The 22,152-nt window shown below is 35.9% G+C and overlaps 1 protein-coding gene across 5 annotated transcripts in view; it reads left to right on the top strand.

Annotated features, from left to right (window-relative positions):
• LOC132105489 (cGMP-inhibited 3',5'-cyclic phosphodiesterase 3A-like) overlaps nt 1-22,152 on the top strand; it is a 95,974-nt gene that overhangs the window by 41,174 nt on the left and 32,648 nt on the right. For all 5 annotated transcript variants that reach the window (XM_059510636.1, XM_059510634.1, XM_059510635.1 and 2 more), the window contains exon 2: nt 10,650-10,700. In XM_059510636.1, coding sequence (XP_059366619.1) covers nt 10,650-10,700 — 51 coding nt within the window. The remainder of the gene's footprint in view (nt 1-10,649; nt 10,701-22,152) is intronic.

Raw genomic sequence — 22,152 nt, 5'->3', positions numbered from 1 at the left:
TCTTGCTTTGAGACAACAGTGCTAACCACCGAGCCACTGTGCTGCCCCATCACCTAGCACTTAAACCTGCTCTGTGGTTAAGTACTAAGTTAGCCCTATACAAAAAAAGTAATTCGACTTGAGGGATTATTTGTTGTGAAGCAGACGAAGCCTGTTGACAGTCTAAACACCGCTGTGTAAATGCAATTCATCTGGCGAAGGCGCACAGGGGACTCGACAGATGCTTCGATGAGCCTCATTGTGCATCTCTAGTTGAGTTAATTAGGGCAAGACCTTCAGCACCGTGCCCGTGTGGCGCTCTCGTTTACTGGCTCTTCTTCCCAGGCCATTGTGTGACTGGCAGTCTCCTTTCCAGTGCTTTTATTCCATACAAGGCCCTGCCAGAAGCAACATGCGCACAGCACGAGATCTCAGGCCTGCGTTACTCTCACTCACTACCCAAAAGCGACCTGGCGAGCAGCAGGCAGCACTGAGAGAGGAAGCTTTTAATTGGCCAGAAGCACTTTGAGTGAACACAATGTTCTCAGGGCCTGTCGTACGAACAAAGAACAGATTCGTCACTTGCTTCACGCTGCCCTGGTTTAACCTGTGCCCACAGGCAAAACGTGAAGGTTGCATGTGATGTTGACATTTTAACAGAGAGCAGAGGTTGTTTAGATGAAGCAGTTGGAGACGGTGAGAATCAAGGCGCCGAATGTCACCTCTTGAAGTCACTTTTTGTCACTGACGTTGGATGCCATATTTATGTGCTGTAACTCACAGCGGTGAGCATATACAGTGCTGGGTGGTCCAGCTTGAGTTTGTTGGAGCCGAAACCATCTTGAGCAGGAATCTTTATGACCGTGTGTGTGTGTGTGTGTGTGTGTGTGTGAGCAAATCGACCTGAACGTGTGTCAATATATGGGACTGCTTTTGCTGTTTGTTTGTCCTTACCTGCACAAGTTTAACAGTAATTTCAACAGCATGTCCGCTCTCCAGAAGACTTCAGTTTTAATGGACACTTTATTTTATTTTATTTGTTTAGGTTTATTGCTTTCAGGATGGTGTTTCTTTTCTTTCTTTATTGAATGCCACTGTAAATTTAGTTTTCGCATAAATCAAAAAATGCAATCGTGAAATTCCAAACACAAATATTTATTCAATTGCATATTCTTAAAATTAAACGTAAGGAAGTTGAATTATGAATGGATTCACACTGAGAGATTTACAAACTAAAAAAAGCTTGATTTCTTTCTTTTTTTTCTTAAAAGATTAGATTTGTATTATTCTTTCAACTTTGTATGTAGTTTATATATTTCATAATATTTCTCAAAGGTAAATCAACATCTATTAAATATTTATCTTTATTCTTGTAATAGTAATATGATGATTTATTTAATAATTTTTTTGGTGGACTTTTGTGTGTCAGGGTGGAATAACACTTAACACTAACACTTTACACTTCCCAGAATGCATCACTTATGTTGAATTTTTATGCAATGCAGTAAATCACTTTATCATTGCAAATTGAATTAAGTTTCTTCGACAGATGTTTTATCTGTCATAGTGAGATTTCACATTCTGCTCAGCGTTTGACGTTTAACAAAGCAGTGACACATGAAAGAAACGAAGAATAGCAATTTACAGTCCCTGTTCTCCTCTATTGCCTCGCTAACCAGTGCTAATAATGATGTCGACACACATATTTCATCTGTCTTTTCTCTGTAACACACACACACTGATCCGTCACAGGGAGTTGATGCCGTGCGAACACATCTCCGAGTGGCCGTCAGTCACAACTGAGCATGCAAAAGATCCATCAAGCTCATTTCAAGCATCCCTGTCTAAAATTGCCAATGCATTTTATCCATTACAAACCGGACATTTCCAAAACATGGGCCATATAAGCTTGACATCCTGCCTTAAGCAGATCCGAACTACTGCTCGCAACCCCATCATCCCTAATACAGTCAATTACACCTCAGTGAGAGAAAATCCTTCATCTGGTCACTGCAAGTGGCCTCTAATAGCCTTTACTTGACAGCTCTCACAGCCGGAGAATATATTAGGAGCGGCGAGTAAACTTAATCACGCTTCGTGTCGTACTACCTCACAGCGTAGTTTGAACCGAATGGCTCTTTGTTCTGCAAATGGCCCCGTGCTGCCAAACGGCACTGCAGCGTGTGTCTTTTCCGAGGTTTTATGGCTCGGTGCATTTGGTCCGGTTAGCTCAGGCCGTTCCATTGCTCATGCTGTGTAACATGTAATGATATGGTGTTACCGCTGTTGTGGCTCCACGCAGCTAAAAAACAGAAAATGGAGTCCCGGGGAGCAATTTGTTCCTCTGGCCGCTTTGACTGGAACACAGAGGGTTACAGTGTGGAGTTGTTCAGCGGGTTTAAACAGTGGCTCTTGTGGCACTGAAGGATACGTTTCAGCAGTCAGACTCCTGGCGTCATTAAAAGTTGTTCACCGCAGCCAGGGGCTTTTGTGCAAAGCTGCATGCAAACTGCAAACGGCTTGAAATGTGTCGACTTTTACAATGCAGGTTAACTGTGCGAGTCCACGCTCAGCACTGAACTGAGCTCTGCAGAGGGCTTTCATTTTTGCTAGGCAGTTGGTTTATTCCTGATGTATATTGATACTAACTGTAAATCTGGCCTTCCTGTGGAGTGACGCAAGTGTGACTGAGAAGTTTGGCTGGAGTTGTGGCTGAGCTGAGTCAAAGAGCAAATACAGTAGGTGATTTATTGGCGTTACGTGTTTTAGCAAGGCAAACTCACTATTATTAGCATGTGGAGTTAATGATGTGAGAGGTTCAACATGAACAATATTTAGTATGCAATATTAAAAATAATAGATTTTTGTGCTGCAACGAAGACATTGCCAAAGAGATATATACTGTACATAGATAGATAGATAGATAGATAGATAGATAGATAGATAGATAGATAGATAGATAGATAGATAGATAGATAGATTCTGTCAGTATGAAGGTTTTTCTGGCCAATGCTTTTGTCTTTCTTTTCCTGGAATCCTAAAACCCCTTCTCTGGGGTCTTTTGGTTCTTTTACCCAACACCCCAACGCCGAACCTCTGGGACTGGATCTGAGTCGGGTCAGAGGTCGAGGTCTCAGGGGAGGCCAAGCATTTCCTGTCCAGCTCTCTTGTTTTTGTCTAAAGGTCGGGATATTTGTGCGGACAGAAACCCTGGAGCAGCAGACAGAACGGACCGTCGCTGACAGAGATATGTTTTCACAGGCGCACAGGGATGTCCTCCACCAGTCAGGCCCAGTGACCTAGGACAGACACTGAAAAGTCATCATCGCATCCAAATCACTCTTATGGGCTTTGGTTACTTGCTGTTGTCTTTAAACAAATATTTAGCCTGTTTTTTTTAACAGAGCAGAAAGAGATTGTTGTGAGAAGATGTGTTATTTATCACTGTGTTGCTCAATGTCATGCTAAGATCCTAAAGATTGCTTGAAAATTTATCATTTCATATCATTTGAACTGATAAAGTGTATACCTTCAGAGCAATATAAGACACTTTGGATAAAAGCATCTGCTAAATGCATATATATGACCCTGGAGCACAAAACCAGTCTTAAGTGTCAATTTTTCAAAACTGAGATTTATACATCATCTGAAAGATGAATAAATAAGCTTTCCATTGATGTATGGATTATTAGGATCAGACAATATTTCAACTATTTAATATCTGTAATCTGAGGGTGCAAAAAAAAAAAAATCTAAATACTGAGAAAATCGCCTTTGAATTGTCCAAATGAATTCTTAGCAATGCATATTATTAATCAAAAATTAAGTTTTGATATATTTACGGTAGGAAATATATCTTCATGGAACATGATCTCACGAAAGTCAACATCAAATAAAAAAATGGTCTGAAATACTTTCTAAATGCACATTTCTTGTGGAATATCCTGCTTTATTCTCTAAATGTCAGATTCTAGAAGTAAAATGGGTTTCATGTTCATTTTTACAAATGTGTCACATGCATATTATCAGTATTAAAGCTAACATTAACTAAATGCAACATATACCTATATATTGTTTTTGTTGAAATGCAATTTCAAAGGAAAAAAAAGTGAGAAAAAAAGTCATAGTTACCTTTTTTATTTTTATTTAGTGGCGGAAACGGGCTTCCATATCTATATGTAGATATTCATTTCCTTGATAAAATGCTAGGAATGATGCGAAATGAATGATAAACAATTCTCATAAAATCTGTCTATCTAATGCACATTCTTTGCCAATTTTTTTGTTGAATATCCTGCTTTAACCCCTAAAATATGTCCGATTATGGCAGTAAACGGTTTGTGATATGCATATTAGTAGTATCATAACACTATCATAAACTAAACTGAGGTCTTTTCAAAAATTCTGCATGCAAATGTTTAATTATTTTGAGTTGGAATACATTCAGATGCATCTGTATGAGAGTGGTCCAAATGTATGGCTTTCCTCTCTGTGTTGTCCTTTCTGAAGTGTTTTGGCAGCTCAGCAGGGTTTTCCTCACAGTAACTCCTCTCATAGGATCGCTGCTGTCTGCGGCACCATTAGGATTGCATTCACTGCGCCTCCTGTAGGACGCCAAAAATAAAATTAATAAAACGAGAGAGACACAAAGTGACAAAATAGAAGCCTAGTTCACTAAAAACCCAGCCTTATTTAAGCGTGAGCGTCATTTGTGCTGAATCCAGCTTGAGCTGACAAGAGGAGCGAGTGCTGAGAGTCTGGAATGGTTGGAGGCTATTATTCATTTTTCATTGCAAAGGCGAGACTTTTCATTTTACACTCTGAGGCGCAGACATTTAATAGCGCGCGGATGCACAAATAAGGAGCCTATTTGCAGCTTTTCAGCCTCTTATTTTCTTTCTCATCAAAAATTCAACACAGGGCTTGAGAAACGGCTTATTTAAATGAAGAGATAGACAACACGTGTGTGTGTGTGTGTGTGTGTGTGTGCTCTTGTTTTTGTGACATATCAGGACACAACTCTGTATAATGACATGGGTATGACACAGGTATTACAAGGAGAGGGTGACTTATGAGGACATAACCCATGTCCCCGTTTTTCAAAACGCTTATAAATCATACAGAATGAGTTTTTTTGAGAAAGTAAAAATGCACGTTTCATGTGAGGGTTCGGGTTAGATGTAGGGTTGGTGTAGGGCCATAGAATATACAGTTTGTACAGTATAAAAACCATTGCGCCTATGGGATGAACCCACTTTACACAAAAATAAATGCGTGTGTGTGTTTGTGTGTGTGTGTGTGTGTGTGTGTGTGTGAGATTGAGTAACCCGTGAGCGCGTGAGCGCGTGGGACGCTGGATATGAATGAATCATTGTGAAATAAGCGTGCGGTAATCTGGCACTGGGCTGCATCGGTCCTGTGTGATTTCCAGCTCTCCCACTGTCACTACATTATTAAAAGAGCATTAGCGGCGTAATGGCTGAGGGATGCGTCTCAAGTCCTGCTTTCGGCTGCTGCGGCTGAGGGAGGTCATGTGTCCCTGACAGATTTCCAAAAAACATCCTGAATGGAGTACTAGTGTAATGCCTGCTGTTTTATAATACGAGTATGTAAAACGGTGTCATATGCATTTGACACTTCAGGATGTTCAGCGTAAATTATTTTGTTTTGGGTTATCTTAGATCTATTTATGGAGATTGAAAAATTGAAAAACTGCCAATAAAATATACTTTTAAAATGTATACATTTAGAATAATAATAATAATAACGATAATTACAAATTATTTGATATTGCAGTAAGATTATTCCTCCTACATTTATCCATTGTAGAAGAAAAATGGCAATAAAAAGATACTTTAGTGTCCCTTAATGTATAGAATAAATTATGTGACTTTTAAAAAAAATCCAATTTCTTAAAAAATGCAATGATAATGATAATAACTTACTTACTTTATAAAAAAATGATTAAAAAAAGTCAATAAAAAGGTATTTTAAAGTCCTATAAATTATATTTAATACTAATACTGATATATATTGCTGTATATTATATATATATATATATATATATATATATATATTTTTTTTTTTTTTTTTTTTTTTTGGGGGGGGGGGGGGGGGGGTTATCTGTATTTATGCATATATTTTTAAAGAATAAAAATGGCAATATAAAGAGATCCATAATAATAACAGTAACATTTATGATAGTAGAAATTTATAAATAGTATTGTTTTTATTAATAGGAATAATAATTATTATTATTGTCATCATTATAGTTTAGATTTTTAGTTATTTAATGGTTTTTAATCCAATTAAAAAAAAAAATCAATTTTTTTATTATGCAAAAAAAGATAAAGTCCCATACAGTGCATACTCCATAGCACGTACTCACTCCATTCACGGAGAACATTAACACGCAGTGCACAGCATCAATACTGCAGAAATAGCACTGGAAGGGTAGTATGTAGTTCCGAACACAACTGGAGAGATGGAGGGAAAGCGAGCGAGAAAAGAGCGCGTCTTTGCTGCTGGTGGGACTGCTGGCTGCAGCTCGTTCATGCAATATTAAAGCGCTGCTGCATCATGCACCTTATTATGAGGATTGCTTCATCTGTCACTTAGTCCTCTGAGAGCTGTGCCACTCTGTCACGACTAGTTCTCCTCCATTCACCCCTTTCGCTTAGAAAATGGAGAGCTCGGGTTATTAATGACAGATTATTGTCTGTCCTCGCTACAATGACGTCTGAATAAAGAGAAATCTCATTAACACGGTCCGTTAGTGTCGGTCTCTTGAGAAATCCTCTCTAGCGAGCGTTGCTTTTGTATCGGGGGAAGATAAATATTTGTGAAGATGCAGTTAAATCCAATTTTAGGTGCTGTTTTGTGTTTGCAAATAATTAAAATGAAGGGCAAGCAGAGTAATAGTTCAGTTATCTGTAAATAAAGGCTGATTTGAGTGAGTGACGGTGCTGGCTGCGGCAAGCAGGAAAGCCTTTGAAATACCTTGGAAAATCTCTCCTCTGTCCATTCTCCTTTGCTTTATGAATAGTTTAATGATTTTAACAGCAGTAGATGAGGGTGGATCTACGTCAGGCTCTGTTATTAATATAGCAGCTAAATGACACACAGGCGTTTCAGTGAAATAAACCCCAGAACAGAAGGCTGGCAGGTTTTGGAAAACCTTAAGGCTTTGCCTGTGCCGTGTTGACTTTTCAAAGAAGTGTTTCTCTCGGGAAGTCGTCTGAAAATGTGTTTTGTCCCCGAGGAAGCTATTGCCTGCTGAAGGTGTTTTGTTCGGACCGCAGATACACCTGTCCTGCAGCTGGACCTCAACTGAAATGACTCGCCTGTTCAACTTCAGTGATGTTTGTCTTGTTTTTTTTTTTATATAATATTGGTCATAACTGAGGAGAAACAATAGGTGTGGATCTAATGTTTGTTTTTGTAGTTGTTGTTAAATAACTTTTATTAAAACAGGTATTAAAGGAATAGTTAATCCAAAAATGTTAATTTGCTGAAAATTTACTCTAAGACTCACCCAAGATGTAGATGAGTTTGTTTCTTCATCAGATTCGGAGAAATGTAGCATTCCATCACTTGCTCACCAATGGGTGCTCTGCAGTGAATGGGTGCCGCCAGAATGAGAGTCCAAACAGCTGATTAAAACATCACAATAATCCACAAGTAATCCACACCACTCCAGTCCATCAGTTAAAGTCTTGTAAAGATTAAAGCTGTGTGTTTTTAAGTTCAACCCTTTGCTTTTGGCTAAAATACGAGTCCATAATCTATTATAACACTTCTTCCAGTGAACAGAAAGTCCATCTCCTGTTGTCTCAGTCACATATTTGTTTAGAGCTGGTTTGGACTGTTTTGTCTTGGAAACCGTGCTTGATCTGGACAGATTTCTCTCCTGATTCAGACTTTTCCACTGAAGAAAGCAATATTATGGATAGAGGACTCATATTTTAGCCAGAAGCAACAGTTTAAAGTTAAAAACATCTTAATGATGGATTTATTTCTTACAAACACATAGCTTTTGGCTTCATAAGTTGTTAACTGATGGACTGGATTGGTGTGGATTACTTGTGGATTATTGTGATGTTTTTATCATCCGTTTGGACTCTCATTCTGACGGCACCCATTCACTGCAGAGCATCCATTGGTGAGCAAGTGATGGAATGCTATATTTCTCCAAATCTGATAAAGAAACAAACTCATCTACATCTTGGATGACCAGATGAACTATTCCTTTAAGCTACAAATCAAACTGTGAAATCTGATTCATTTCAGAGAATCAGTTCATTCAAATGGTTTGTTAAATAACTTAAAGGATTTATTTTCGCATTTGATATACATTTTCTGTTACATATTTTCACTCTAAATTCTTAATGTATAATAAGTCTGCGTTAATAAATAAAAGTTAATATAATGCTTTAACGTGTAACCTTGTAGTTTTATTGCCAAACCAATCTAAAGGAACAAATGGTTTGTGAATCATCTCTAGAAACAGTGCTGTGTTTTAGGCCTCTTAAGTGTCAGAAAAGCCTTTTTGACTAGCGAGCAATCGAACTAATGAATGAATGCATGATGGCAAAGTCATGAAAGACAGTCATTGGTTTCCTAAAGCTGCAGCTGAGGACAAGGCCAGAGAGCCTTTACGTAACATTATGTAACCCGGCCGAGATTCCTCTGATTGACTCTGAGTTAAGGACAGGACCCTTTCCAGTCTGTCAAAACATAACGCTGCTGTGTGACAGACAAAAAGAAAACTAGCAGAAAAGTGCAGTGCTGTTATCTTGATACCAGCCATATTCATGTACCAGCGTGTTCACTTTAAATGTGCAAAGAGAGACGTTACATATTCCATTTCCTTTGCTGAAAAATGTAATTGCACATTTAAAAATGATATTTTTTAATAGTAAAAGACTACAGTGAACAGTTTTACAGTTCTCTTCCTTTGTACAATGAAAAACTAATGGTCTTATAGTTTCTTAGTTTTTTTCTAATTACTTATATACAGTGCACTGAGTGTTTTTGGCACAACTTATGTTGTTAAATTCATGTTTATAAGATTATTTTAGTGTTATGTGTTGGTGTTTTGTATTTGTGTGTATAATGTGCACCTTAAATATATTAGTGTTTTCCTCAGCTTGTGAAAAAGCTACTTTTGAATGATGACGTGACTTACTTTTATATATTTTTTGAGCGGTTGTGTTATATAAAGATACGAAACAGATTTTAGTATGTCAATAGTTCAGTATAGCTCAATATGTTTGTGATAATATATTATAATATCATTATGGATATTATTTAATGTAATATAATTATATTACCATTATGGTTCTCTGAAATATGTTTTGATTTTATTCTATTTTGCTTTGTTCCATATTTAATTAAAAATATCAATAAATAGATCTAAAATAAAATAAATATATTTTTACTGTTAATTTACTGTAAAGTTAAATCCACTAAATAAAGTTGAATATATTTTTATAATAGTATATTTAATATCATTATGATATTATTTATCATAATAACATTAAATATAAATAATAATAAATATTGTTCTTGTTGTACATTATTGGAGCTATTATATAGTTTATTTTGTGCTATAAATGTAAATGTAATATATATATTACATTTATTTTATCTAAATATATATATTATTATATTATGTTATTAAAGTAACCATAGCTACATATAAATATAATAAATATAAAATATATACAATTATTTAATAATATATCAATATTGAATACAAAAATAATATATTATATATGTTTATAGTTATATAAAATAAATGTTCTTTAGATTTTGTACATTTTGTTAGATGAATAGTTCAATGCGTGAAACCTAAAACGTGTGTACCGTACTTTTACTGTAAATTTCTAGCAATCACAGCTACATCTATTATTGTTTTTTTATGTAGTGCAGATTACACATGTATCAGAAGTGAACTGTTGTTTTTGTCCTCAACCTGATAGAATATATTGAAAGTTATGAAGGCGTTCCCCGGCTGTAAATACTCCTGTAGTCCTGTTTCCCAGCGGTGATCTGAGGGTGGCCCTGATTTACAGCCTGTCCCGCTGTATACAATAAACCCAGACAGAATGCCATTTGTTTGGCTTCCTCTCCCTTCAAACCAAAGGAAAATATTCTGCATTTTATTTTTAAAAGCCCAGTTTCCCAGGCTCGTGTCCTGGGGCTATTTCGGCGGGGTTTAAAGGGAATCTCGTCCTCGGGTGTTTCTCCGACAGGGTGACACATTTTTACGTGCGACTCTCGAGCCAACGAGGCCTGTTTTCCACCCTGCGGGAACCTCCTACTGTCTGTTAATTAGAGTGTGTAAAGTTTACAGCCTTTGAGAAGCTGTTAAGCGGGAAAGAGCGGCAAGTAAAGGCAGCCTGACTGTGAAATTGAATTATGTGCGTGTGTCACTGAACAAAATGGAAAGTGTGCGAGAGGGAGGAGGGAGAGAGAGAAAGAGAGAGAGAGAGAGGAATCCCTGGAGCCCTGATACTTCCTCTCTCTCTGTCTCTCTGTGTGCTGTGTTTTTAGTGAGCGAGGTAGAGTGTGTAGCCTCACTAGATGCTGAATAGTGAATGGTGAATGGAATATGCGCTGCACCGCTGTGTGTGTGTGACTCTAACATCCCGTCTGTCTGTCCACAGATGCTCCCACAGCAAGAATGGGACCACAAAAGAGGAGCCCGAGGATCTCAGGTCAGTGTCTGGATGATTGAGAAAGAGCTGATGGATGTCTGAGAGGGAAACTGAAAGAAGCTTTCTGGATCATTGTTCATCCTTGAAAAAAAAAAAATGAAGCCTGGTTTAGATTTTTTAAGGTCTTTGCATTGTCACATTATTTTCAAGACAATTTATTCTATTTCTCCCAAAAATGTTTTATTTAAGGAAAATGAAGGCTATTTTATAGTCATTACGTTTACTTGTGTTGACACGATGTATACAACAACCACAACAAAACTGTATGCATGATCCTCCTAAAATTAGCAAAATATAGTTTTTTAATGATTTTACTTTAAGAAATTAAAGCCCGTTTTAGAGACATTAAGGATTTGTTTGCACTGTTACATTATTTTCTAAACAATTAAGCATGTTTTCTCCCAAAATTCTCAAAAGAAGAAAAAAGAAAGTGTATTTTTATTTAATGAAAATGAGGGCAATTTTAGTCATTAAGTCAAGTTTTATTTGCCTTATGACATTATTTTTTAAACAATTAAGCATGATTCTCCCACAATTTGCAGAAGAAAACTATATACAATTTAGTTTTACTTAAAGTAAAAAAATTATAACAATTTAAAATAAATAGCTTATTTTAGAGTCATCAAGGTGCCTCGTGACATTATTTTACAAACAACTACGCATATTGCTTCCAAAGTTCACAGAAAGCCTCTTACTATCAGGTAAAAAATATTTTTTATATTTTTCAAGCTGCTTTTTAGTTATGCTTATTGAAGTTTAATAATAATAATAATAATTATTATTATTATAATTGTATATTATAGTTAAAAAACAGAATAACGAGAATTGTTTAAAATAATGCACAAAAAAAATCTGTAGTGAAATAATTTTCTCTCAGATATTGCTAGTATATTTCACAAATAATTACAAGGAAAAGGTTAGTAATGCATTGAATTAATCTTGAACTTTTGTATTTTAGTATTTTTTATATGCTTCAGTATTCTTTGTTTTTATTCAACTTCAAAAATCATTTACTATAAAAAAAACATTAAGATGCAAGGAGATTTTCAGCATTGCATTAATGAAAATTTGTGGTTAATTTGTGCTTAATTGTCAAGAAAATAATGCCACACTAAAGCAAGTCCTAATCGTCCGGAATCCTTCTTAATGCTAAATACAATATCTAATCGTTGTTTTGATTTTGGGGTGAAGTGGGGCCTGTGCGTTGTTGGTTTTGTTGCTAAATCTCTGATTAATCATTATGACTACAGTGTAAATAAGTCTGTGAGTTGGTGACCTGTGTGTGACCCCGTGCTTGTAACCAGGATATGAGCTCTTTCAAACATCCTAGTGACATCATCACCCTTGACCTGCTCTGCTGCTCCTTTGAACTTCAAAATATGAATGTGCTTGTGAAACTTAAGGACGTGCATCAGAAACATTCTTTCATGCTAAAAAGTGTTTTTCCATCAAAATGATGTCACTTCCTGGAAGATGATGATAGCCTGAATGCACTGTAAGTCGCTTTGGATAAAAGCGTCTGCTAAATGCATAAATGTAATGATGTTGGTCAACAGCTGCCAGGATAAAAGGTCTGGCTATTTTAAAGTTGTTGCTAACATTACCTACTTTAGTGGCTGTTTTATGTACTAATGTTACTATTCGCTAATAATAATTTAAAAATAACAATAATAATATAAAAGAAAAAGAACTTCCAAGAAGAAAAAGGGTATTGGATTTGGGGGGAGGGGAGGGGGGGGGGGGCAATGTTATTTTCAACCTTAAAGTATTATTAAAATGAAAAGTTGATTCTGTTAGCATTATTTAAAGAGGTCATATAATGCGATTTCAATTCTTCCTTTCTCTTTGGAGTGTTACAAGCTCTTGGTGCATGAAGAAGATCTGTAAAGTAGCAAAGACTTAAAGTCTCAAATCCAAAGAGATATCCTTTATCAAAGTTAAGACTCTGCCACGCCCCCTAAAACACCTCGTTTAGACACGCCCCCACATGTCTACATCACTGTGTGGAAATATTTGCGTAATGCTGCCCAAATGTTCACGCAAAGAAAAAAGGCGTGGATTCAGTAACACAGTTAGTGTTGAAGCAGTCGTGTCAGGGAGATGTGTGTGGATCTAGACAAGAGCAAAAGCACTTTATTTGGTCTTCTGAAAGTAGATGCATTTAGGAATCTTTAAGATTACTTACAACAGAACAGCAATGCATTTTATGGACGGCCGTTTCCTAAACCTAGGAGAGGATGTACTTCTGACTTTGCTATGACAATCTGCTCGCTATTATTGAAAGGGGCTTTACATTTCCAACAAGTGCTTGCGGTGATCGGCCAATCACAATGCACTGGGTCAGTTGGCCAATCAGAGCAGACTGCGCTTGTCAGAAGGAGGGACTTTGTAGAAAATGATGCATTTGTGAGAGACGGGGAATAGAGGACCTACAGTAGTGTAGAGTATTTGAAAAATAATGTGTTTTATTTTGAAAATTGAAAATTAAATGTTCTGTTACACCAAATACACCAAATAATGATCTTTAAAAATCATCTTTAATAGACCTGAATATAAAACGAATGAACTAACTAATGTATTGTTATTGTTAGGTAATCTTAGTTAATGCAACAAGTAATGCCAACTAATGGGATCTTATTATAAAATGTTATCAATTTTATAATATACATAATGGATAATTAATTACTCAGTAGATTATGAAGGCATGACTTGATGCAGAATGACAGAAGGAATGATCATTTTGTATGTGTTTACTACTTTTTATTCAGGATCTTCTCATAGTGTGTGTGTGTGTGTGTGTGTGAAAGTGTGTGTGTGAAAGTGTGTGTGTGAAAGTGTGTGTGTGTGAGAGCAGGGAGTAGCGGTGACGTCTATAATGACGTGTTTCTGTTCTCGGTGCCTGTGCGTTTGTCCCTCGGTTCTTCATTCATTCCCAGCAGTCTAACCTCCACCTATTTCTGCCTTTGCCTGCGACAGAGAGGAAGCTCTCGAGTCCTTTTCTTTCCGTCGGGTCGCTCTGCGCCGTGGCATCGTGGCACGGCAGAAAGACGGCGCTTGCATCCGTAGCACTAACAGCCGTTTGCACGAGGGGGATTTGTGTGTAAAGCCGCTGAGGTGAAACTAGACTGCTGGAGATCAGTTTATATTATTGTGGCACTGACAGAGACATACGTTAAAGTGTAATACACGGCTGAACATGACCTTAGAAATCAGCTGTCAGTCAGAGAGCCTCACAATAGAGCTGTCAGAGCGTGCTGGGCCAGTGAGGACGCCTCCCATAATGCACTGGGCCTTGAGAGAAGCATGAGGCCGTGAGCTGATAGTGCAAACAATGCACAGGAGGAAAGAACGCTATGTGTGTGGAATCGCCGTTTTTAGTGAGCATCTTGTGTGTGTGTATTTGTGTTTATTTATGCCACTGCTTATGCAAACGCAGTGTTCAGTCCTGTTTGACAAAAACACAATACAATTACTTAAACTTTAACTAAAATTAGAATCAAAGTGGAAAATATAAAAATTCAAACTCATTCTAAATATCAATAACAACTATAATAGTTTCTTGATGATACAAAAATAATTGTGGTCAATCAAAAAAAACACTGTATTTGAACTTTATGTATGATTTTGTATTCCAGAAATGTTTGTGAACGCATATAAATTGGAATTAATTCATTTTTAATAAAATAGTTGTTCTTGTGTTTATGTACAGAAGGCTCCTAAAAGCATGGATTTGACTTTTACTACCTTTAACTGAAATACTCAACAAGATTCAAGTTAAAGTGAGAAAACTATAAAACTGTATAAAGATATCTACTAATACAAATAAAATAATAAAATATAATAAGACAAATTTAGATTATATTATTCACATATAACTACTGAAAATGACAATACAATCTGATTTATATATATATATATATATATATATATATATATATATATATATATATATATATATATATACACCTTAAAATGAAAACTGACTGTCGAAGCAGAGAGTTTGTTCATATCAGCTATAGCGTCTCATGGCAATTCTGTCAATGCAATATGTGCACGTTCTGTTGTGCAGTGAACAAGCTTGCATAACTAGAAGTGTCTGCATTTCAGGCAAATGAATAGTGGGAAGTGTGTGTGTGTGTGTGTGTGTGTTCAGTGTCTAAGCCTTCTTATCAGAAGGATATCCTCCTGCTGAGGATCGATGCTGCTCTTTCTGCTTCACAGCCCTATTCAGACACACATCATGCACAGACATTATTTGTGTGTTTGAGTGTGTGTCTAACAAAGCTTGTTCTCTTTTCTAATTAACCAGTTGTTTTATCATTAGTCAATTAGGGGACTTGGTTTTCTCTTGTCTCTGGATCCTATTTGCTGCATGAAAGACTGATTAGCACTTCAAAGTTCTCGTTCACCCACCAGCTTCCAAAGTGCAGCCAATCGTGTGCATGATTTCTGCCTGCTTTCCTCTCATTGATCTGTGGAAAGCAGCCATCTCCAGGATCCCGAGGCTGATAACGGTGTGCAGTAGTGCAAACACGGCTGTCAGCTGAACCTGTGACCCTTGACCTGATGGAGAGCGAGTGTGTGCACCTCAGGAGACTCGTCTCTTTGCCGCACCCTTCCCAGGGTGCACTGCGTCTCCCATGAGGCTGTTATGTTGGTGTTTGTATTCGATTACCGTCACTCTCTTTAGCAGCCGCCACGTCACTGCTCTTTTACATGAACTTTTCTAACAAAAGAACTTATTATATATTTTGCCTCAAATAAAATATATATTATATATTATAATATATGGTGCATTTTAACCTGAAAATTCTTATCTGTATTAAATGTCAATTCAATTAAAAATAGAGAATTAGCAAAGTTTACTATTTTCTTATTAAATCCCTATCACTGTATAGTAAATAATTACTGTGATGGTTTGCTTAATTATAAGAGAGTTAATTAAAGCATTAATTAAAGAGAGTAAAAAATTGATAAAACTTTCAATAATACATTTTATTATTTTGTGCATTATAGTTATATTTTATTAATTTTATTTTGTGTAATATTCGGAAATAGAAAAAAAGGAATATGTATCAAATTTAATTATTAATAATTTGGGATGAAAAGAAATAAGATATTATATTTAGCTTGGAATTAGTGAACCTTATTCAAGATTAATCACATTTTTGTTTACATGATACATGTGTGTACTGTGTATATTTATTATGTATTTATAAATACACACATACAGTATATATATTTTAAATATTTACATGTATATATTTTTATTCATATAATTTATATTGTATATAAATATATTTATAATATAAACAAAAAACCTCTTAAATATATACATGCATGTATGTGTTTATATGTATAAGCATAATAAATATACACAGTACACACACATATATTATGTAAACAATTTTTTTTATGTAATCACAATTAATCTTTTGACAGCACTACTAAAAATAGTATATAAACTATATTTTATAATATTTTCAAATAATATTTTCCTGTATATTATATCAATTTAAAACACAAAATTGTAATTTAAAATCTAAAATGGTATAAATACAATGTATAAATACTATAATAATAATAATATATATATATATATTTTTTTTTTTGCATGGTTATTGTTTTATATTGGGGTAAAATATGATCAGTGCAGGTTTCTGAAAGGTTTCATGGCTTTTTAGTGACTTTGCCTTCCATTGGTAGCAGTCGCTGCTCATTTGCATAATCACAAAGTTTTATCAAATCCCGTTCATCATCAGTAGTCACTGCTGGAAATCTCTAACTCTCTTTGAAACTAAATGACGGTTACTTTGGCACTGCAAATTCACCGTCAGCTTGAACGTCTCTTCAGAGAAACTATCAAGTGTCTCTGTGTCACCGAAAAAAACTGTGAAAGAGTGGAAGGTATTTTTGGTGACCAGTTTAGCCCAAACAACTGTTTATTGTGTGGGCACTGAGGTAATGCTCTATGCCCGGCTGACACTTAGCAACAGGCTATTTTCAATATAAATGCTTCCTGTGGTGTGAGGAGCACCTACAGTATCTGACAGCAGCGGTGCAAGCGTGCACACACACACACACACTCACACACACACACCGTCTACAGAAGACGCTCCAGCAGCCAGACGGACTGATCTGTGAGTGACACTGGCATCATGAGGAAGAGACGTGCCACCGCGGGGCTGCTCTGCCCGTGTCACGGCCAGCAGGTGGGACATATGCAGTATTCTTTTCATCGTTGCTGATATTCATCTGTGCACAAGACTAGATTGGATGCACTTTACTGAAATGTTTTTGCTGGAGCTTAAAAGCCTGTTGGGGTTTGTGTGGATGCTTGAAATGAATCATTGTGCATGTGTTTCTGTCCCACTTTATATTAAACTTCTGTGTCAATTAAATTAATAATTTGGTACAATGCACCTATTGTATACATGCATGTTTTGACATTTTTTAAATATTTTTTTTAAATACCTGCATGAAATTACATCTGTAATTAATTTCTGTAATTACATTTAGTATAATTACACTGTTGACCCATCCCTCGCACCTTAACCCACCATGAACCTACCCATACCACCAAACTTAACCGGATCCCACCTCAACAAGTGTTTTGCAATACAATATCAACACAATAAGTATATTGTACTTATTTTTGATGTAAGTACACATTTAATATAAATTGCATTCCGTGCTTCTTTGCACAACCAAAATCTTAATAGATTTTAATTTTTTTACATTTTTTTTTATTGTATTTGATAAATAATTTAATAATAATTTTAACAGATTTTTAAGTTTTAACCGATTATAAGTTTTAACTGATAATCCACTGTGTTGATAGTTGAATATAAAGTGAAAACTGAGTATATAATCTTGTGCATTGTATTATGAAAATAAGCTAGAGTCAGATACAGTGTTGTTTTAGTATCATTTATCTAGTATTATAGTTTGTAGTCAATATTTTTATATTTTCTGTTTTTAGTTTTAGTATTTTGTTATTTTTTTATTTGGTAAATTTAGTACTTCAACTTTTAAAATAAATAAATAAAAAAACAAGATTGTCAACTAGCTGAAATAAATATAAGCTTTTTAAATTTTACTTAATTTCTTTACATTTTTATTTCTCATTTTAATTTCAAAGTTTAAGTGTTTTTGTTGCATTTTTGTCATTTTTTGTCAAGTTTTACTCTTTGTAGTTTATTTAGTTTTTTTATTAAAATGAAATTGACATTTCTTACTTTGCAACTAGCTGAAATAAATTGTAAAAAAAATAATATTTTAGTTTATTTCAGTTCATTTTATTAATTTATTAATGGTATTAGTTTTAGTTAACGATAATAATAATGCTGTTCAGATGTCACACACAATTCATTAAGGAAAGCGATCCACGTTTTCCAAGACAACAAGTGGAAGGATTTCTCAGTCATACAGTATTTCCCGTGAATCACGCTGTGTGTTTTTGTGGAAAAGGAGATTTGTGGTACGTCAGGGACTCTCAGAGGTGCTGTAAATCACTAGTCCACTTACGGATTTATCCTTGCCTCGATTAACTTCCCAGCCGTGTGCTTTACGATGACAAAAAATGATGTTCACTTTTGCACTGAGCAAAAATGAAATGAGATGAAGTATAATATTTAGATTCGGAGGATTCAGATCATTAGTTTGGGTCTGGAATAAAGACGTCTGCATCCAGCATCACCACTGAATTTGTGGGATGCCACAAAATCTCAAGTAACCCACCTATAAAAACCACCGCTCACAATATTGACATGGTATGTAGTCTAGATAGAGGTTGAAATTCCCTTGGCTCTTGCTCAAGTGTCAAAGCGACCTGACAAACTAATTTCTGACTCCTTCCGCCACTTCAGTATTATGAAGTGAAGTAAGTAGCCTTTAAAACGCTGCTCTTTCCAAACAGCCATTAACATTCTTGTGTTGTGAGGACCTCAGGCAGCTCAGTTCATTCACAATTTAGTCCTGCTGTAATTTTTATGATACCGTTGTGACACATTGGCTGTTAAAACTGCAGTCAAGGGGCGCAAAGCAATGGCGAAACACAATCAGAGCAGTGCTGAAGTGCTATGACGGTTTGTCACGCTTGTTTTGAGTCGTTTTGCATGCTTTAAAACTCGTTCTCATGCAAAAACATGAATACATTCCACCAGCCAAGATTATAGTAATATCAATACTGGGTTGGTTGAGCATTCAAATCACACAAGACTTGTTTTTGTGTGCGCTTTTGTGTATATGTGTATGTCTATTTATGTACAGTATTGTTCAAAAGTTTAATGTAAGATTTTTTCTTGTTGTTGCTGAAAGAAATTAGTAGTTTTATTCATCACAGATGCATTAAAATCTCCAAAAGTGACAGTAAAGAGATCTATTATGTTACAAAAGGTGTCTATGTTTTTTTCTTTTAAATCAGTGCTGATGTGACACTAAGTGAAGACTGTAATGATTTAATGATGCAGAAAATACAGCATTTCAACACAGGAATAAATTACATTTTAAAATATATTACTATAGAAAACCGCTATTTTAAATTGTGATAATATTTAACATTTTTAATCAAATAAATGCAAACTTGCCAAGCAGAAAATACTTTTTTCAAAAACATTTAAAAATCTTCCCAATCACAAATTAAGCAGTAGTGTGTATATATTTGTTTGTTTTGCCATTATTTGCATGACATTTAAGCATATTACAACCCAAAAATTCCCACTATGAAATATTTTTAATATTACAATTAATTTAAAAATTTAATTAATTAAGAGTACAAAAAGGCTACTATGACGACATAATATATAAATTATCTGTAACTTCATGTCTCTATTCATGATTAAATTTATATGTGTGTATGTGTATATATATATATATATATATGTAAATTTTTTAGGGGAAAATGCGTTTAATGTTCATTAAGTTGATGTCACAATGCAAAAATGCTCAGTTGTCCTAAAAACAGGCTTTTTATGCTGAATATTTGATTTCCTTTTGAGCATCTGCGTGACGCCAGCGCATGTGTGTGTTCTTCCGAAGAGTCGAGTGTAGAAACACGTGCATCAAAGCCCTCGCTTTTGCATCCCGTTGGACGGCGTGTTTTGAATGCATATGCACGGAGAATAACATGACTCAGCATCTCTCTGTGTCTAGTGTAAGCCCTGCGATCAATGAGATGCTATCAGAGGACTTTTTCCCTCCCGGCTGTCCTGTACTGCTGTTCACAAAGGCCCTGATCAACCTGCTCGGATCGATATGGTTTCCAGCAGCAACCCCCGTTTTGTTCCCTGGATGTGTTGTTGATATCACCTATGTGCACACACACACACACGCACAAACACAATCACACTAATCCGAGAACATTAGCCGTGGAGAGAGTCCATTTCAGTCAGGTAATGGGCAGATCTGGCTATCACAGGATGTCGTAAAGGTTGCGCTGAAGAGCGAGATAATGTGTTTTATTTAAGGCTGGGCTCTCTGGGATCTGTCAGCCGCTCTCCAAGCCAAACTGCTTGAGCAACTTTCCCATAAACACCTCTCTTGTTTTAGTCATCGGTAAAACACACAAATACACACGTGCTAAAGTTTAAGAGAGCCCGAGTCTGATTTCACGGCCCATTGTTTGCACAGAATATCCTCTTGTTTGACAAGCTCGCTGGTGACTCACGTCTCTTGATCTTGGTTGCAGTAGACACTGTTTTGATAACGGATTGAGAAGGGAGGAGAGAGAGAGAGAGAGAGAGAAAAATGTAATGAAAGGAAGGAGCTGAAGACTCCCACGCAAGGAGCGATGTTGCCTCAGTCCACTTAACCTCGCTCTCCGTGCCGTCTATATTTAATCACCCTTTTTGACTTCCCGGCAGTCCGTGTGTGACCCTAGTGGAAGACCTGAGTAACACAGAGAGCAGAGGAAGTGATTCTCAGTCTCTCCACAGTTGGAAAGATACCTTTCTGTCTCCAGACATTTATCAAAATCTGTCAGGAATATGCACAGGTCACAATTCACCCCACATGTAAAATATACATAAACTTTTTTAGTCACACTGTTATGACAATTCAAGTACAGTTGATCTTATAAAAATGACTATAAGTACTGTTTACTGTTATTTATATATATATATATATATATATATATATATATATATATATATATATATATATATATATATATATATATATATATATATATATATATATATATATATATATATATATTCAATGTATAGATACATATATACCAGACATTCACATTATCTTGATTATTTAAAATAGTTAAGCATATGTGACAATAATGCTGTAATTAGTGTAAGTTTGTGTATTTATGTTGTTATCATATAATAATAATTATTTTGATTAAATGCATAAATATATGGACACACACACACACATATATATATATGGGATATATTATTAGTAATAAGAAAAAACTCTGTATTTAATTTGATATCATATATGATTGTAATATATAAAATAAAATAAAATCCCCATAACGAAGATCTTTTGATCTTGGTGTAAAATGTGACCTGAAGATGCTTTTGTGAGACTCACCTACACAAACAACAAATGAATCTGAGAAAGCACTGCTATTTTCCCACAAGGGTCACTAGCAGGCCCCCTGCTGTGGGTCGTGAGGTCGTGACCTGCCGTTGCGGGAGGCGCTCTCCTCCTCATCCACATACGGCTATCATTAATACTCCACCAAGCCTATAACTTCTGACCTGTGCGGCTGTTCACGCTGAGCCAGCCTGTTTCCGACAGTAAAACTAACTAAACCTCCACATGTTCTCGCTTTAGTGAGTCACGGCAGATGAAGGACGTCAGAGGAGTCCTGGAAAGCTTCTTTTTAACTCCCTTTGTGTTTGAGTTTGTCATTCCAGCCGTGCTCTTATTTTTCCCTGAGCGCAGCGGCTAATTACCGCACCTCACTGAAGGCTTATTTAGTCAGGGGAAGCTTTAGCAACACCGCTGGGATATGAACTCACCTTAATGCCACACGCCAATCTCTGTGATGCTTTCTTTCATTCTAAAGGAATAGTTCACCCATAAATGAAAATTTGCTGAAAATGTACTCACCCTTAGGTCACACAAGATGTAGTTGAGTTTGTTTCTTCATCAGATTTGGAGAAATGTGTCATTCCATCACTTGCTCACCAATGGATCATCTGCAGTGAATGGGTGCCGTCAAAATGAGAGTCCAAACAGCTGATAAAAACATCACAATAATCCACAAGTAATCCACACCACTCCAGTCCAGCAATTAACATATTATGAAGCCAAAAGTTGCGTGTTTGTAAGAAATAAATCCATCATTACGATGTTTTATCTTCACACCACTGCTTTCAGCTAAAAAACACAGAGTCCATAATCCATAATAAATCTCTTCCAGGGAAAAAAAGTCTCCTGTTGTCTCTCACATCAAAATCCTGCCACATATTTGTTTATAACTATCTTG

Source organism: Carassius carassius, chromosome 26 (genome assembly GCF_963082965.1).
Source record: "Carassius carassius chromosome 26, fCarCar2.1, whole genome shotgun sequence".
Classification (NCBI taxonomy): Eukaryota; Metazoa; Chordata; class Actinopteri; order Cypriniformes; family Cyprinidae; genus Carassius; species Carassius carassius.
Note: the sequence above shows the minus strand (reverse complement) of the source record. Positions and strands in the feature narration are given on the sequence as shown.